Raw genomic sequence first — 15,833 nt, forward strand, 5'->3', positions numbered from 1 at the left:
TGCAGATATTACCGCTGTGATTGTCGATACACTAATATGGTAGCCATGTTTGATGATGTGAACAAGTGAAGTTTGCTATTCGCTACGCTGTCTGAGAAAATGGCATCTTGCAAACGGTGATAAAAATGTTAGGTTAGGTTAGGTTAAGCAAGCATAATTAAAATTCAGGGTCATCATAAACATAGTTTTGAAATGCTAATCATTGCAAAAAAGTGTTTCTTCCGTTCACAGACGCACTTATTTCGGCTTATTTTGCAATTTCTAGACGTGACCGCCAAATTTTAACTGCAGATTCGTGATTACGAGGCCAAAATTAGTGAGTATGCCAAATTTGAAAGCAATTCAAGATACTTCCGGTATTGTAAATTCGCTCCAAATATTGAAATATTGTTTTTGTGGAGAAATCCAGGGTTTCTGTTCCGATCACGGACCACTCAATTTCACTTACTTTGCAATTTCTACACGTGACCCCTTGTTCTTAACTTCAGATTCGTGATTAGGAGGCCTCAATTAGTGAGTATGCGTAATATTACGAAAATTGGGGAGGAGTCCAGTATTGTAAATTTGCTCCGATATTCCACCAATTTACAAACACAAGAACAAATATCTTCAAAATCAAGAATTCCAAAATTGTACAGATGACAAAATTACATTCTCAATGCTTCAAAGATGATTTAATTCAAAATCTTTATATGCTGTCCTGTATACCTTGTGAGAATCATCCACATGTGGTTGTTGGAATATTTATTGAAAGTACTTCCTAATGTCACCACTGATTTGTTAACCCCTTCATGTTTGCATCATTTTCTCTGATAACTGGATAAACAATTGATTCCTTGTCTTTCAGGAGTGGTGTTCACCCCCCCCCCCCCCCACACACACACAATAATAATAATAAAAAATATGTATATTTATGAAGGTGGATTGATTTAAATTAGGTGATTTTTTTTTAAAAAAATCGTCGATTTAAATTACTTTAAAGAAATAATTCATGGTATAATGTACATTAGGATTTTGTACATATCTGATATATAAAATACTATTTTTTTTATTGAATTTTAATTTTAGTTTTAAGTCCACTTTATGCACAGGGAGGCTAATCGAGATTGGACGTACAATTTAAATTGAGATCTGAACCACTTGTGCTCCACCAGGTATCGAACCTGAGATCCCTTGATTGCTGAGTGACGACGTATACAGAATACTAGTCATGTTAAACCGTCATTATCATTAAAATGTAAATAAACATGTTACAATTATATAGTACATGCAGAGTGTTTTATTTTCACTGGAAGGAAAGTTACTGAAATTATTGTAGTTTCATTAATGCATGCAACAAACACTTCCATAGTAGATTCATATATAAAAATGTATATTTACATATAATTTTTATTTGCTTGAATTAAACTGTTCAAATATTTTGCAAGGCCATTTACCAGAAAAAGCCTTTCTGTATAATAAAAACATATATCTATATGTATGGTGCCAAAAACCAAATAGGCAATTTTATGTGTTTTTCACAAAAAAAATAATTAAAAGCATGTCACTTCATAGTGTTCAGTCAAAATTAAGAGTACTGCGTGGGACCACTTTCGCTCACTCGTACTTTCTCAAGTCCCCCACCCTTGAGCGTGCTATGTTTGAATATATACAATTGAATGTCATTTTAATGTAGCAATAATTGTAGACACATACATGTAAAATATCTGTCTTGGTAATTTCAGCTCATCTATTTCATTTTCATATATCAATGTTTATTGAAAAGATAGACTAAACTACATTTTTACATGGAGATCAGGACTATGTTTACTTAAGTTTCGATTTCAGTGTCTCTTTCACTTCATGATCCGTATTTCATGGCCCCCTACCACACGAATTAAATTACTTTTAAACATGTACTGTTTGGCTTCGATCATATACCGTTTGTTTTGCCTGTTCGAGCGTTATTCGCTCGAGTGGAGAAGCTCTAAATTTTGTACACTATCTAGCGTCGTCCGTGTGAACTTTGGCACTGGAGCGAAATCCTCCCACTCTAGTCACAATACATCATTGCCCACCAAAATTAACTTTAATTCTCTTTCTTTACAGACAGTTAAGAGAGCACAGAATCTAGTACCTGTAACAATCCAACAGATATTGGAAAGTCCAGAAGATGGATTTAAAATTGCTGATGTAGATGTTCACATGGTAAGTACTTTTTTCTCAATATTTGCCCATTATTCCTCAAGGAAACAGAAAATATTCACAGTCCATTGACACACAAAATTATCAGTGTACTATTAGCAAAAAGTGTCTTGTTTGTTATATGTGTTATAATTTTTCTGTAATGAAATATCTAAACCAGCTTTGAGCAACATTAATACATCAGATTTTAAGAAGCAACTGAATGACTTGAAAGATATTGCATGAAAATATGTGTTTGGTAATCAGAAATAATTCTGTGTAAGGCAGATAGTGTTCTGTGTTTTATTTTTCACGCAAGTGGCAGATTTGTGTATATGAAACTGGAGATACACATGTGTTCACTGTATATTCTTTAAAGGAGAAGGTGTGCATTATTTAATTGTAATTTGAAGTTGTATGTGAATTCAGACATTAACACAAAACATAAAGTTGCATTGCATTACTTATCTTCTATTTGGCTTCCATCCCATGTCCGTTGGTCAAAATGAGGCAGGTTCCAGGTGTGAAATTTCCCACAAAATGCTATTCTTTTTTAGTTCCTTTTTGTAATTTTCATTGTAATTAGCCGAAACTGGCAGAAAATTTATGTTAAATAATTTAAGATTGAAATATGCTTATTCTAACAGAGTAACTAAATTTATTTGTGGTATGTATTAGATTATGATACAGTGTTTAGTTATCCTTATTTTAAAAAGTGTTTTCTTGTTCTCATCCATTGTGTAGGTGACTATTGTTGGTGTAGTTAAGAGTGTGGAGACAGATTCAACAAAGACAACGTACAGAATTTCAGATACTTCAGGAGCAATTACTGCAACACATTGGTTAGAGGGCCAGGTAAAAATGTAACGATTATGTACATGTGTTTTTTTTATTTCTATCTTGTACAAATATTTGTGCCATATTTAAGTAAAAGAATGAACGAGATATGGATTTGGTCCCATCTGTTGGCAGCATTGTATAAATTCTGGCTCTTGTGCATATAGCTACTACATTAACTTATGTGAAAAATGGTAAATATTTTAGCTATTCCATGTTTTTGAACATTTGTGTCCTATCTAACCTAATGTAATTCCACATCATATGGTAACCAGACCCATTTGTATCATGACTAGCTGAACATGTATTCTAAGCAGTGGTGGCAATTGGGTTCCAAATCGGGAGGGGGGCCACAAAGACAGTACATTTCTTTTTGTAGATAAGGTTTAGGATGGTGCGGGGTTAAAATTGGTGAAAAGTGGGGGCGGTAACTGCCCCCCACCCCTTGCCACCACTGATTCTAAGCATTAATTTTTTGTGTGCGAGTAATTACATTCTTGTGTATTATCAACATTACATACATAATTTATCCTTTGAATTTGTATGATGAAAAATGTAATTAATTCACATAAAAATATTCCAGCTTGAATATAGTGTAATACATATTTTTACAGGAAACTGGTGATCCACGAATTATTGAAAATACATATTGCCGAATCATTGGATCTCTCAGGTACCAGCAAGGTATGAAGTATATAATGATATTCAAGATAACGCCCCTTCAAGACTTAAATGAACTGACAACACACATCCTCGAAGTTATATACTGTAATCTGAAGATGGAGCAAATACAGCAAAAGCAGGTTTGCAAGAATTACACACTTGTAATGACTTAATGTATAATCAAGTATGATTATATGTACAATGTATACATACTTTTATATATCTTCAAATAATTAGTGTTACCACCTATGAAGATTATTAACTGTAAGTGATCCATATCTAAATCTGCTAGTCCCCATGGCGGAGTGGTTAGCACATCGTGCTACGGCGCCAGGGGTCCTGGGTTCGAATCCTGGCCTGGGCATGGATGTTTGTGAGTGTCCATTCATAAATTTCATCACTCATCCCCTTCTTTGCAAATTAGCCAGAAGTGGCACAAGAACCGAAGTAAAATAAAGCAAACCAATCAGTCAACCATATCTAAATCCATGTGATGCAGCTTCCAATGTAATCATAATTTAGTGGACTTTATAGCTAAATTTAAATAATTTCATGGAGAAACCTTGCTTTTGGAAAGCAACTAATTGTTCAATCTGGAAATAAAATAATAATTATATTCATGTTGAGGGAAATAAACAACATGGTTGATAATATAAGATGTAAGCATGTTACTAAAGATATATCCGTGAAACTTACTTGTAAATGTTCTATTAATTTCGGTGGCCTCTGCCACCATCTGCTTGGAAACCTAACAGTAAAGCATAGAGTTCCCAAGTGGATGGTGGCAGAGGCCACCGAAATTAATAGAACATTTACAAGTAAGTTTCGCAGATATATCTTTAGTAACTTGCTTACATCTTATAATAATTATATGGTAAAATGCTCACTTGATAAACATGCACAATTAGCATGTTGGAGAGTTTTATTTGTATTTTCTTCCATTCCAGTCTCAATCTATGAGCATGAACGCAGGTGGTGACTTGAACTTGACCAATTCACTTGTTGGAGCCAACATTGGAGATGGAGGCTCAGGGTTTGGTCTCGGGGGCAGTGCAGATGGGTTAACTCAACCACAACAGTTAGTGTATAGAACGCTGCAGGTAAGGACATTCCACAGTATTATATTGGCTCTTTCTAGTATGCTGTACTTTGGACAGTACGTGTAGAGTGGGTATATACCAGTGTCAGGCTGGTGCAAGGAAGTTGTGTTGAACCAAGAAGACGCTGTTTGCAAGTAGTTGTGTTGAAGTTCGGAAAATCTAACAAATGCCTGTCTGCAGCTTTAAACATTCATTTGATTAGCACCACGTGACAATACATCACACTGTACATTGCTCCAGAACATTTTGCAAATGGTGTAGACACAAATACACTAAGTAACACCAAATCAACAAAGTAGATGCTCAGTGTTCTACTTTTAACCAACTAGACATGCGAGTTGAAAGAGTAAAAAAGTGCAGCAAACTAGACAGCTATAATATTTGAACTGATATATCTAATTGGAAAGTTGGATCACTAGTGAACTAGCTACAGGCTATAGTAGTGGTGAAATGCTGCTGTTTGTTAATATTATAATTGCCTTAGATAAACTGTTCACATTTTATCACTGTTTAGTTCTTCTGCTATTCTAATGGATATGTGGTAACCATTTCTTATGCATTAAATGCCGTTGCTGTAGAGATACCTCTACATCCAGGAAAAATAAGAGCTCATTTCTGTATATTTTTTGTCTTTGGTTAGGTACTATCCGAGTTGGAATAACCTTTAAATTGTAAAACTGCGTACTTTTGAAATACAGTACAGTTGATTCTCAAATTAAGGTTCTCGTGTAGCCAAATGGTTAGTTATATCACCTTTGGTGTGAGAAATTCCAATTGTGATCACTGGTGGGAGCTACTTGAAAAGAAGTAGGAGGTTCCAGTCTAGAAAACCAGAAAACGACAGTGATGAACCTTGATGTGCTGACCGTGTATTACTCAATAAAAAACCTCAACGGCCTCTTGCATTATGAAGAGATTATTGAATTACTACAGAGCATTTGCTACGAGACTCGGCGGCGAGCGGCCCGGGGGTAGCGCTTGTCTTTACCGGTGAACGGTGTCCACGACAGTCGCTAGAGTCGACTATTAAAATTACCGTTTTCATATTGTGTACTAACCTTGACTACAGAAGGTGTTGAAAATGATGTCCCTCTGCTGCAACACATTCCTGACATCTCCGAAGGAAATTGGCATTTACATGTGCAAGTTTGTCTACTGTAATTCTCCCGATTTCTCGTACAATACTCTCTTTCAACTCTCACATGGTGTGTGGATTGTCTTTGTATACTTTATTGTTTAGATTTCCCCAGTTTTCTTTCCACTATTATTCAGAACTGACCCTGTTACTCTAAACTTTTTTACAAGGTTTAATATAGTTGTCCTATGTGGAATGGAAACACCAGGAAATTTTGTTGCAAAACGTCGTCACACTTCTCCACAATTCCTCTTTCCGAAGTAACACTCGACAAGATAAATCCTTTCATGTTGAGGGGAATAAACAATGCGGTTGATAATATAAGATGTAAACAAGTTACTAAAAATATATCCGCGAAACTTACTTGTAAATGTTCTTTTAATTTTGGTGGCCTCTGCCACCATCCACTTGGGAACTTGATGCTTCACTGTTAGGTTGACTTCCGGTTCCTGCGGTAATCCTAGCGGTAGTCGAGGAAACAAACAACAGGAACCGGAAGTCAACCTAACAGTGAAGCATCGAGTTCCCAAGTGGATGGTGGCAGAGGCCACCGAAATTAATAGAAAATTTACAAGTAAGTTTTGCGGATATATTTTTAGTAACTCATTTACGTCTTATATAAATCCTTTGTTGTAATGTAAACTTTTGTGGTGCCATATTAAGCCACAATCTTCAACACACGGACACAGCACAACTTCCGAGGGAGGATTATACTGGCATCAGTCTACAACGTCAACAGAAAGGGAAAGAGAGCGAAGGCAGGGAGAGCAAAAAAAAACCAGTCTGTAGCATGCGACTGTTCCCCGTTCACTGGGATAGACAAGTGCTGATGCCGGGCCGCTTGCTGACGAGTCTTGTAGCAAATGTCAGGGAATGCTCTTGTCTATTTACTTGAATCCTCTGTACATCTAGTCGTGGGATACATTTTACATACTCTATGCGATCAGAAGTATCTGGACACCCACCTGAAAATAAAGTACAAGCTTGGGCAACCCTCCATCGGGAACACTGGCTGTCAATACAGTGTTGGCCCACCCTTAGCCTTGATGACAGCGTTCACTCTCACAGGCATACTTTCAATCAGGTGGCGGAAGGTTTCCTGAGGAATGGCAGCCCATTCCTCTCAGAGCGTCAAAATGAGAAGAGGTATTGATGTGGATCGGTGTGGTCTAGCACGAAGTCTGCATTCCAAAACATCCCAGAGATGTTCTATGGGATTCAAATCAGGACTCTTCGCAGGCCAGTCCATTAGTGGGATGTTGTCATCAAACCACTCCCCCACAAGCCCTACAGTATGGACGGGTGCTCGGTCGTTTTGAATGAGACAATGGTCATCCCCGAAATGGTCTTCGACAGTAGGCAGCATGAAAGCTGTTAAAATGTCAACGTAAGCTTGTGCAGTGATATTGCCATGTAAAGCAACAAGTGGGCCAAGCCCCCTCCAGGAGAAACATGACCACACTGTAACCCCGCCACCTCCGAATTTCACTGTCGGCACTATACAGGCTGGTAGATGTTCACCAGACATTTGCCACACCCACACCCTACCATCGGATCGCCACATTGTGTACTGTGATTCATCACTCAACACAACGGTTTTCCACTGTTCTATGGTCCAGTTTCGACGCTCCTTGCACCACACGAGTCAGCGTTTGGCATTTGTCTGTGTGATGTTTGACTTATGGGCAGCTGCTCGGCCATGGAAACCAAGTTGCCGTACCTTGCACCAAACAGTAATGGTGCTTGAAGTAGATCCTGATGCAGTTCGGAATACCTGTGTGATGGTGGCAATGAACGATTGACGATAATGCTGTACGACCCTCTTCAACACTCGATGGTCTCTGGAGGACAACATGGGAGGTTCGCCTGCACGTTTTTGGGTTGTACACATCCCTTCACTATAACACCGGAAACAGTGGACCGAGGGATGTTTAGGAGGGTGGAAATCTCACACACAGACTTCCTACACAAGTGGCACATCTCCAACTGACCACGTTGAAAGTCTGTTGCCCGGTTCGCTCAACCATCTTTAAAACGTTCTTAACGAGTTGATAGTTAACGCATCACTAAAATCTTAGCAGCCTGTTAAACTTTTAATGTTCGCTCAAGCGATTTTATAGGCCCGTTAACTAACGACATGTTAGAGACTTTTTGCTTTGATTCCTTGCTATTCTCATACTTTGACACGAGAAATGCAACGTTTACATTGGTTGCACCGTGGACAGTAGACTGTGCGTAAGCGATTTTTTTTTGTATGAAATCCCAGGAACAAAAATAAATAAAGTAATGTGTAACACATAAATATATGTTTAAGAAATGAATGTTACTTAGGTATTTACATCCGCCCACCGAAAATGTTATGTATTAGGATTAACAGTTGCATTGTAATTTCGTAAGTTAGATTTAAATGAGTGCCTACCGACTGCAAATACAAGATCATAAATATATAAATAAAACTACTGTTCTAGGTTAGTGTAATCTGTTTGAAGTTTGATAAATTTAATTATATTAAAATGGCATTGCAAAAGAGGCCTAAAGGTGGAAATGAACGTGTGTTTGCTATAATAATTTTCCTCAACAAAAGAGAACATTTCACGAGATGTACACCATGCATAACTTAACTTACTGTCCATGGCAATTAAATAATATGTAAATATTGCAAGTCACTTCTATTGGAATTGATGTGAATGTGGCATTGCAAACAAGAAATCTACTGTTTCCAAATAATCACTGACAAAAAAAGAAGGTACGTAAAATGTTTACCAGTATGATTACCGTTCATGCATATGTACAAGGGACGTTTCTGAATGGTTGTGTTTTTGTTTCGTACAAATATTTTTCAAAGAAAATATATATATAACACAATACGATATTTTATATTTGATTTATCATAAATGGTAAAAAGGAAAAGTACACTGTTAGACAGTATCCTCACCACTTGTACGAACGTACCGTGCAAAAATATTTTCCGAATGCGTGGTAGTGTGTTTTACAAACAAATATGCATACTTTTACAATGTCCGTGCACGAAACTACATTACCAGAAACAGCTTAGGATTAAGCTTTTTTCTTAATGAAACATACATATGTAGTACGGTACTTTACATTATATTTGGTTATTCATTATGTGATGAAATTGTCGTCATTCAGAAAATGTACCTTGTACATGGAACGGTTGATTAATATGATATTTTAAATTTGATTTATCATCATAACTGGTTAAAAAAAAAGTGCACTGTTAGACAGTACCATTACCACTTGTACATAAGTACAAGGAAAAATTTCCGAATGGATGGTAGTGTGTTCTTCAAACAAATATGTATACTCTTACAATTTCCATGCACGAAACGACAACACCTTTAAACTGCTTAGGACCTGAAGCTTAACATACATGTGTAGTACGGTTCTTTACAATATGTTTGGCTTTTCATTATGTGATGAAATTGTAGTCATTCAGAAAATGTACCTTGTACAAGGAACGGTTGATTAATATGATATTTTACATTTATCATAACTGGTAAAAAATATAACAAGTGCACTCAGACAATATCATTACCACTTGTACGTATGTACAAGGAATATAATTTCCGAATGGATGGTAGTGTCTTTTATGTCACTGCACAATGTCCATGCACGAAACTATATACCTGAAACTGCTTAGGACCTCAAGCTTTTTTTTTTTTTTAATGAAACAACATATGTAAGCTATATTACGTGATGAGATGGTAGGCGTTCGTAAATGTACCTTGTACATGTAACGGTTGATTATTTTTTTAATTTTTAAGTGCTCTTTCAGTTTGGTATGAATACGATTTAATTTCCATTTGCACCGTTATATGTCAGCCCATTTTCAATATACTGCATAATAATTGTTTTGATTTTGTGATTATATTAAGACTCACGTTATATTAAACAACATGTTTTATTCTACAGTACTTACGTACAGCTACGAGCTAAATAAGTAAATAGGTTAGGCAGGTTTTCTTTATTTCTGTACTTGGTTAGGTTAGGCAGGTCAGGTTTGGTGCTTTTAGCATCTCCAGTTTGCTACAGCTGTCCCTAGCCGCTTGTGATTCAGAATATAGAATGATGAACATTTGTGTCGAGCATTCTCGTCACTGCAAAATTATTTTTTTCCATGATGTTAATTGGAGTAGGTGGATAATAATTTGAAAAGTTCGAAAGAACAATTCCTTACTACTTTGAAAGATTGCAGGCTACATTGTGTAATGTCACAGATTTATTTTACATTAAATGAGAGTACAGGACGGGTATTGCCTATTTGTAGGACAGTTGCTTCATTTTAATTTTATCTCTTACGTTTTCTGTCATTTTTCAGTTGAAAAAACAACAAAAAATTGGAATGGTAGTTATAAGCAGACATAAGCATAAACACAAGAAACCACGACTTTCTCCAGTTTCTATATGATCAACTGGAAAACGGCGTGGACGACGACACCGAATATTTTGGTGAATAACTTTGTCTTATACAAATTGAAATATGTAAAAGGAGGTTACATTATTTTAAAAAGTCATGCGATATTTTGTGTTTATGGTTACAGTGCATTCAAGGTCGAAGCCCAATATTCATTTTAAAAACATCAAGTTCGTATAATTAACTATAAGCATATATTTTTGGCTCGACAGGCAAAATTAATAAAATTTGAATAATGTGTGATGATCACGATGCCATTATTGACAAAACTTTAAAAAGTACATTAATACAATATTTCTCATTTAACTTACATGTGATTTCTGATTTGCAGTACGAATTTATAATATGAAATACGAAATGGGAAAATTATTTTTGCTGTAGAAAGAAATCGAACTAGTGTACGTTTTGCGATGGTATGAAATAATGTGTTCAAATCGGTTTGGGATAACCTTTCAACACAACAGCTGTCATACGCAATTTCGCCATCTTATTTCCGACCCAACACATCGCTCTGTTAAGCACGTTAATGAAGCAAAAGAGTGCCTTTAGATTTAACGACGACATTAGAGGTCTGTTAGCCTTAACGAAGGTTGGAGAAATGCCTCGATGTGCTAATGTAGCGTTAACTTGATTTAACGCTTCTTTAAAATTTAACGCGCATTGAGCGAACCGGGCATTAGAGTTCCTCAGACCATCTCATACTGCTGTCTCACACTGTCTGCAGACTACTGAGTTTGTTGACTATGTGTTCTATGCGGTAGATGGCAGTACTGTGTCGCCCTCTATGATAAACACACGTTTCACGGTGTGTCCGGATACTTTTGATCACATAGAGTATGTAGGGTTCAGAATTCAGATATTTTCTTTATGGATATGTAGTAGGGATGGGACCGATTAATCGGTACTCTATCGGTATCTGCCGATATAGGCATATCGGTTTATCGGTAAAATTACCGATTATTTTACTGATCTGATATATCGATTATTATCTGATAATTTAGTGCAAAATTCTGCCATTTTGTTGTAATTTTTATGGATAATATCCATGCCCTACTTTCTAAAAAAAAAGTAAATGTCTAAATATGCAATTTCTCTTGCACTGCAGTCACCTTGAAATACACATTTATTAAAGAGGTCAATGAACCTCTCAGGTTCTTCAAGGACTATTTCCAATTTTATATCGGATCGGTAGAATATCGGTTATCGGTATCAATAAATATTATATCGGTATCGGCCAAAATTTCATATCGGCCCATCCCTAATATGTAGTAACCATTTCTTGCAGAATTTAGAGGTACAGTGGAATCCATGAGTATTACCGTGCAAATTGTCCATGACTATTTTCATTAATTTTTCTCTTAGATCCTGTGTGTTTTTAAGTGATGAATTTTTATGCATGCTGGTGCAGAAATTGTCAACAACTTGTTTTCAGTTTTCTTTTAATTCTTGAAGCTCTTATCGTGTCAAATAAAGTGCACGAACATGATGACGGAAAATTTGCATGTTAATACTCATGGATCCCACTGTACTTTTACATCCAGAAAAAATAGCTCATTTCTGTATATTTTTTGTAGATTATGCAGACTGCATGCACCTGGTGGTACTAAAATGTTTGAGGCTAAAAAAATAGTATGAATAATGAAGCATATGTTTATAACAGTTGATTTTTCTTACTCTTTTTACAGAGTTGTACGTCTGATGTTGGATTACACAAGGAACAGTTGTTTACATCGCTTCGTGGGAAACTTGGCCAAAGAGAAATTGAGTGAGTAATAATTATAATCCGTGAACAGTCACTTTTTTACTTCATTCAATAATGCATTAATACTAATCTTGAATCTTATCATGCAGTACATGTGCCAAACAGATTCAGATCTTATCAGTGGATAATATAACTTCCAGTATTATGCATGAAATTGAACATGTACAGCGCCTCTGCCTCTCTCTCTCTCTCTCTCTCTCTCTCTCTATCTCTATCTCTATCTCTATCTCTCTATCTATCTATCTATCTATCTATCTCTATCTCTGCACAAGTAGTACACACTAATTTCAGTGCATGATTTTTCTGAAATAATTACCTTCACCCAATTATTTTATCATACTTGCTACTCTTATATCATTGATTTCATCATGGTAAAATCAAGTTCACAGATAGGTGGTCACAAATTATCCAGTATTGTTTTAATAAAATTAAGTTCTACAGGAAAATTCCTGACATTCTAAGAAGCAAGTTTTGGTTAACTACATGGCAATGGTTATCCTAACATTTAATCATTTTAGTCACATTCTTGGGACCTTCCTCAGGAGTTTAAAACATAAGTGTCTCAACATTAATTCAGTGCAGATAATCACCAATTTCTTTTTATTGGACAACAACATTTGGTTAAAAGGTCAAAATGAAGTTAAAATCAAGGTACCCGTTGATCTGTCACAATGAGCATCCTTCCGTAGAACTATCAACCCCAGCCAGCATGACTTGACTGTCAAGTGTGGTGTGAATTATGCCTTAGTAATTTAATGTTTTAAACTTGTTAGGAAGCAAGTACCCTTTTTATTTTCTTATTGTGAAAATTTGAACATTTAACAAACTGCAAAAAAAGTACCTTATTTGCCGGCATATTAGATGCACCTTTTCCCTTTAAAACATAACTCTCAAAAACAGAGTGCATCTTACCGATACTCAGTTTTTGATTACCTTCAAGGAAGAGGCCTAGGCCTAGCATTTCACAAGGTTGTGAATGGGTTAACGCTTAATGCGATGCTACAAAAACAAAGACTACGGTTAAATTATTGAAGAAGTGTGACATTAGTGGGGGTATGCATATTTCGTTTGTAGTGTTAATTTTTCATGTTTTTGAAAGGTGAGGAATGCATTTTGTGACCATATTTTGTCACGAAATAATGCGAAATGAACTGCAAAAAGCAAAATTAACACGAAATTCAGGGTTTATTCACCGACGCGACACCTTCTGAGGTCTGAATTATCCTGAGAGTTATGCAATTCCTGGAAAATTAATTAATTCTGCTGTTAATATTGGAGAAGGAAAAATGTACTCCTTTACACAGAAATAAACTTAAAACTCTGATAACTACATAAATGTGCTATTAGAAGTGAAATGTTAATTCTGTGAAATAAGTGTAGTTTTTAAATCAAATTTAGGATTATATTCACAATTTTAAAACCAATACGTCTTTTTAAATACCACTTTTCATCCATTTTTTCACTGCTATAACACCGATATTTTATTTTATTTACCGCTTTTAAACCCGAAATTGACTCAGTTTTTGTACCGAAATTTTGCTTTTTTATTTACCAAAAATATGTGCCTCTAGACATTAGTAATACACTGGATGGTACAGAGGACAATTTGTTGTATGAGGACTCAGATTCTGATTTAAAATACGTTTAAAGTGACTTCATTTAGCATGGAGATGAATGTCTGGGTTTTGACGAAGAAGATTAAGATGTATTTTTTCCTACTTAGATTATGTAAGCTGTTTGTTGAAATTAGACCTATCTATTACTTTATATTTGAAAAAGTGTAAATTAATTATTATATTCAGAGATAGAGGTTTTCCCTAAAAATGTGTACAAAAAAGGCGGTACGCCAGCAAATATGGTAAATGATGATATTTGTAGGTGCATATACAGTAAACCGTCGTTAACACAAATCCCAAGGGACCGAAAAATCAAGAGTTCATGTTAAAGATAATTGTGCTAACCAGGGATTCAAATTTTATTGTTGCAATACAGTTCTTTCTACAATACATATTATGTATGTCATCATAGAAAACACTACTACAGTAATTAACTTTTTAAAAAAAGTACTCGCAGATCATTTTCTGGTTCAAAACAGTTCTGTATGTGTTGTGATGACAGATTCCCAGGATACAACATACATCAAGCACACTCCAACTTGGGATTTCCATCTTCTACTTTTGAAATCATATAAAAACAAAACTGAATTTGTTGGTTAAATACGTATAAGCTCATTGTTGACGCTATGATCGTGATTGTCGAGCAATTGCACCCAAGTTTTAATTTTGATGTTACTCGTACTGGCTATGTTTTAAAGAATAAGAAAACAAATTTGAACACATTGTTGATCTGAATCTGTTGGTTACAATACTGTATAAGTTGATTGTTGACAAGAGGATAGAGATTGTTGAGCGATTTCTTACATACCTAGCAGAGGAACGACAGAGAAACAACAGAAAAAAATTGTGAAAACCTTGAAAGTTTGTGTTAAATGAGATCTATTGACGCAACGGACTAAGAAACAGTTCGTAATTTGTGGCAACCGAAATTAGCGTTAACGGATAAAACTTTCTATAAGATATAATACACCCCTGCCGGGACCAACATTTGTTCATGTTAACTGTGTGTTTGTCTTAAGCGAGTTTGTGTTAATGACGGTTTACTGTATGCATATACAGTACAGTGCAAATTTCAAACTCGTATTGAATATTTTTTTCCTTCTTTTCTTTGTAGATCCATTCTGGAGTTCCTTAGTGGTGAGGGTCATATCTATTCCACAGTGGATGAAGACCATTTCAAGACAACTGACAGCAGTTAATTTTTTTTAAAGGAAAAACTTGTGCATCCGGTACCTCATCTCATTACAAAGATCACATGTAACAAACTGAGTGAAATAGATCAAGACTAGGTCTATGCTTTATTTATCAACCTCAAAGACATTTGCAGTGTTCCTTTTAAATCCAATAATTTTTGTAGAGCTCATAATATTTAAAATGTGTTTCAGGGGAAAATAATATTTACATTATGTTACAAGTTGTGGATGTTTAGATTATTATTGCTCGCAAAAAGTAAATTTCCAGTAATTTTTAAAACAAAAAAATCATATTTTCTATAATAGTGTTTTCCTTAGATTTGAGTTTCCTCTTTTATGAGTGTTCTCTATATTCATTATCTAAAGAGAATATATATGACATTGTCATACAGCACAGTGAGAGATTTACATTCCCAAAAAAGTTGAAGATCGTATGTGCAAATGTTTTCCGGGTGTGCCTACTGTACAATGTACAAAATAATTTTTGTAATAAACTATACAAGCTATCCTGCTTTCTTATGGAAATTCCCATACTTTCTTTTTACAGTAGTGTTCAATGCAATACAGTGGAACAACTTAATTAGTAGAGGAAATATGCGGTTTCACCTGGAAATAATTGCAACACAAATGTTTTTGTGCCAGATTGTGCGGAATGGTTTAGTGAATAATATATTAAAAATCCACCATCCAAATATTTGGGGAAAATCCGCCATCTTGGAAAATGGCGGCAAAAATTCAACTTAAAGATTAAAAAAAATTAATATGCAAGGCACAAGTAGCGTGAAGAATGCTGCACAAACTATGAAATGACCCCTTGTGCCTCTGGCTATGGATTTTTCGGATTGACTTGGTGTGTTTTACTTTATCTTACTTCTCTTCTCTCTCATTTTTGGCTAATTACGAGGACTGATGATAATATGGTGATAAGG

At 35.5% G+C, this 15,833-nt stretch overlaps 1 protein-coding gene across 1 annotated transcript in view; it reads left to right on the plus strand.

The window, feature by feature from the left end:
- The window catches only part of RPA2 (Replication protein A2), a 29,153-nt gene extending 13,743 nt beyond the window's left edge, over positions 1-15,410 (plus strand). The window contains exons 3-8 of the mRNA XM_083111918.1: positions 2,089-2,187; positions 2,908-3,018; positions 3,615-3,803; positions 4,611-4,763; positions 12,019-12,098; positions 14,826-15,410. Of these exons, the coding sequence (XP_082968044.1) occupies positions 2,089-2,187; positions 2,908-3,018; positions 3,615-3,803; positions 4,611-4,763; positions 12,019-12,098; positions 14,826-14,910 (717 nt within the window). The 3' untranslated portion in view covers positions 14,911-15,410. The remainder of the gene's footprint in view (positions 1-2,088; positions 2,188-2,907; positions 3,019-3,614; positions 3,804-4,610; positions 4,764-12,018; positions 12,099-14,825) is intronic.
- Positions 15,411-15,833: the final 423 nt, after the last annotated feature.

Source organism: Lepisma saccharinum, chromosome 25 (genome assembly GCF_977018435.1).
Source record: "Lepisma saccharinum chromosome 25, izLepSacc3.1, whole genome shotgun sequence".
NCBI lineage: Eukaryota > Metazoa > Arthropoda > Insecta > Zygentoma > Lepismatidae > Lepisma > Lepisma saccharinum.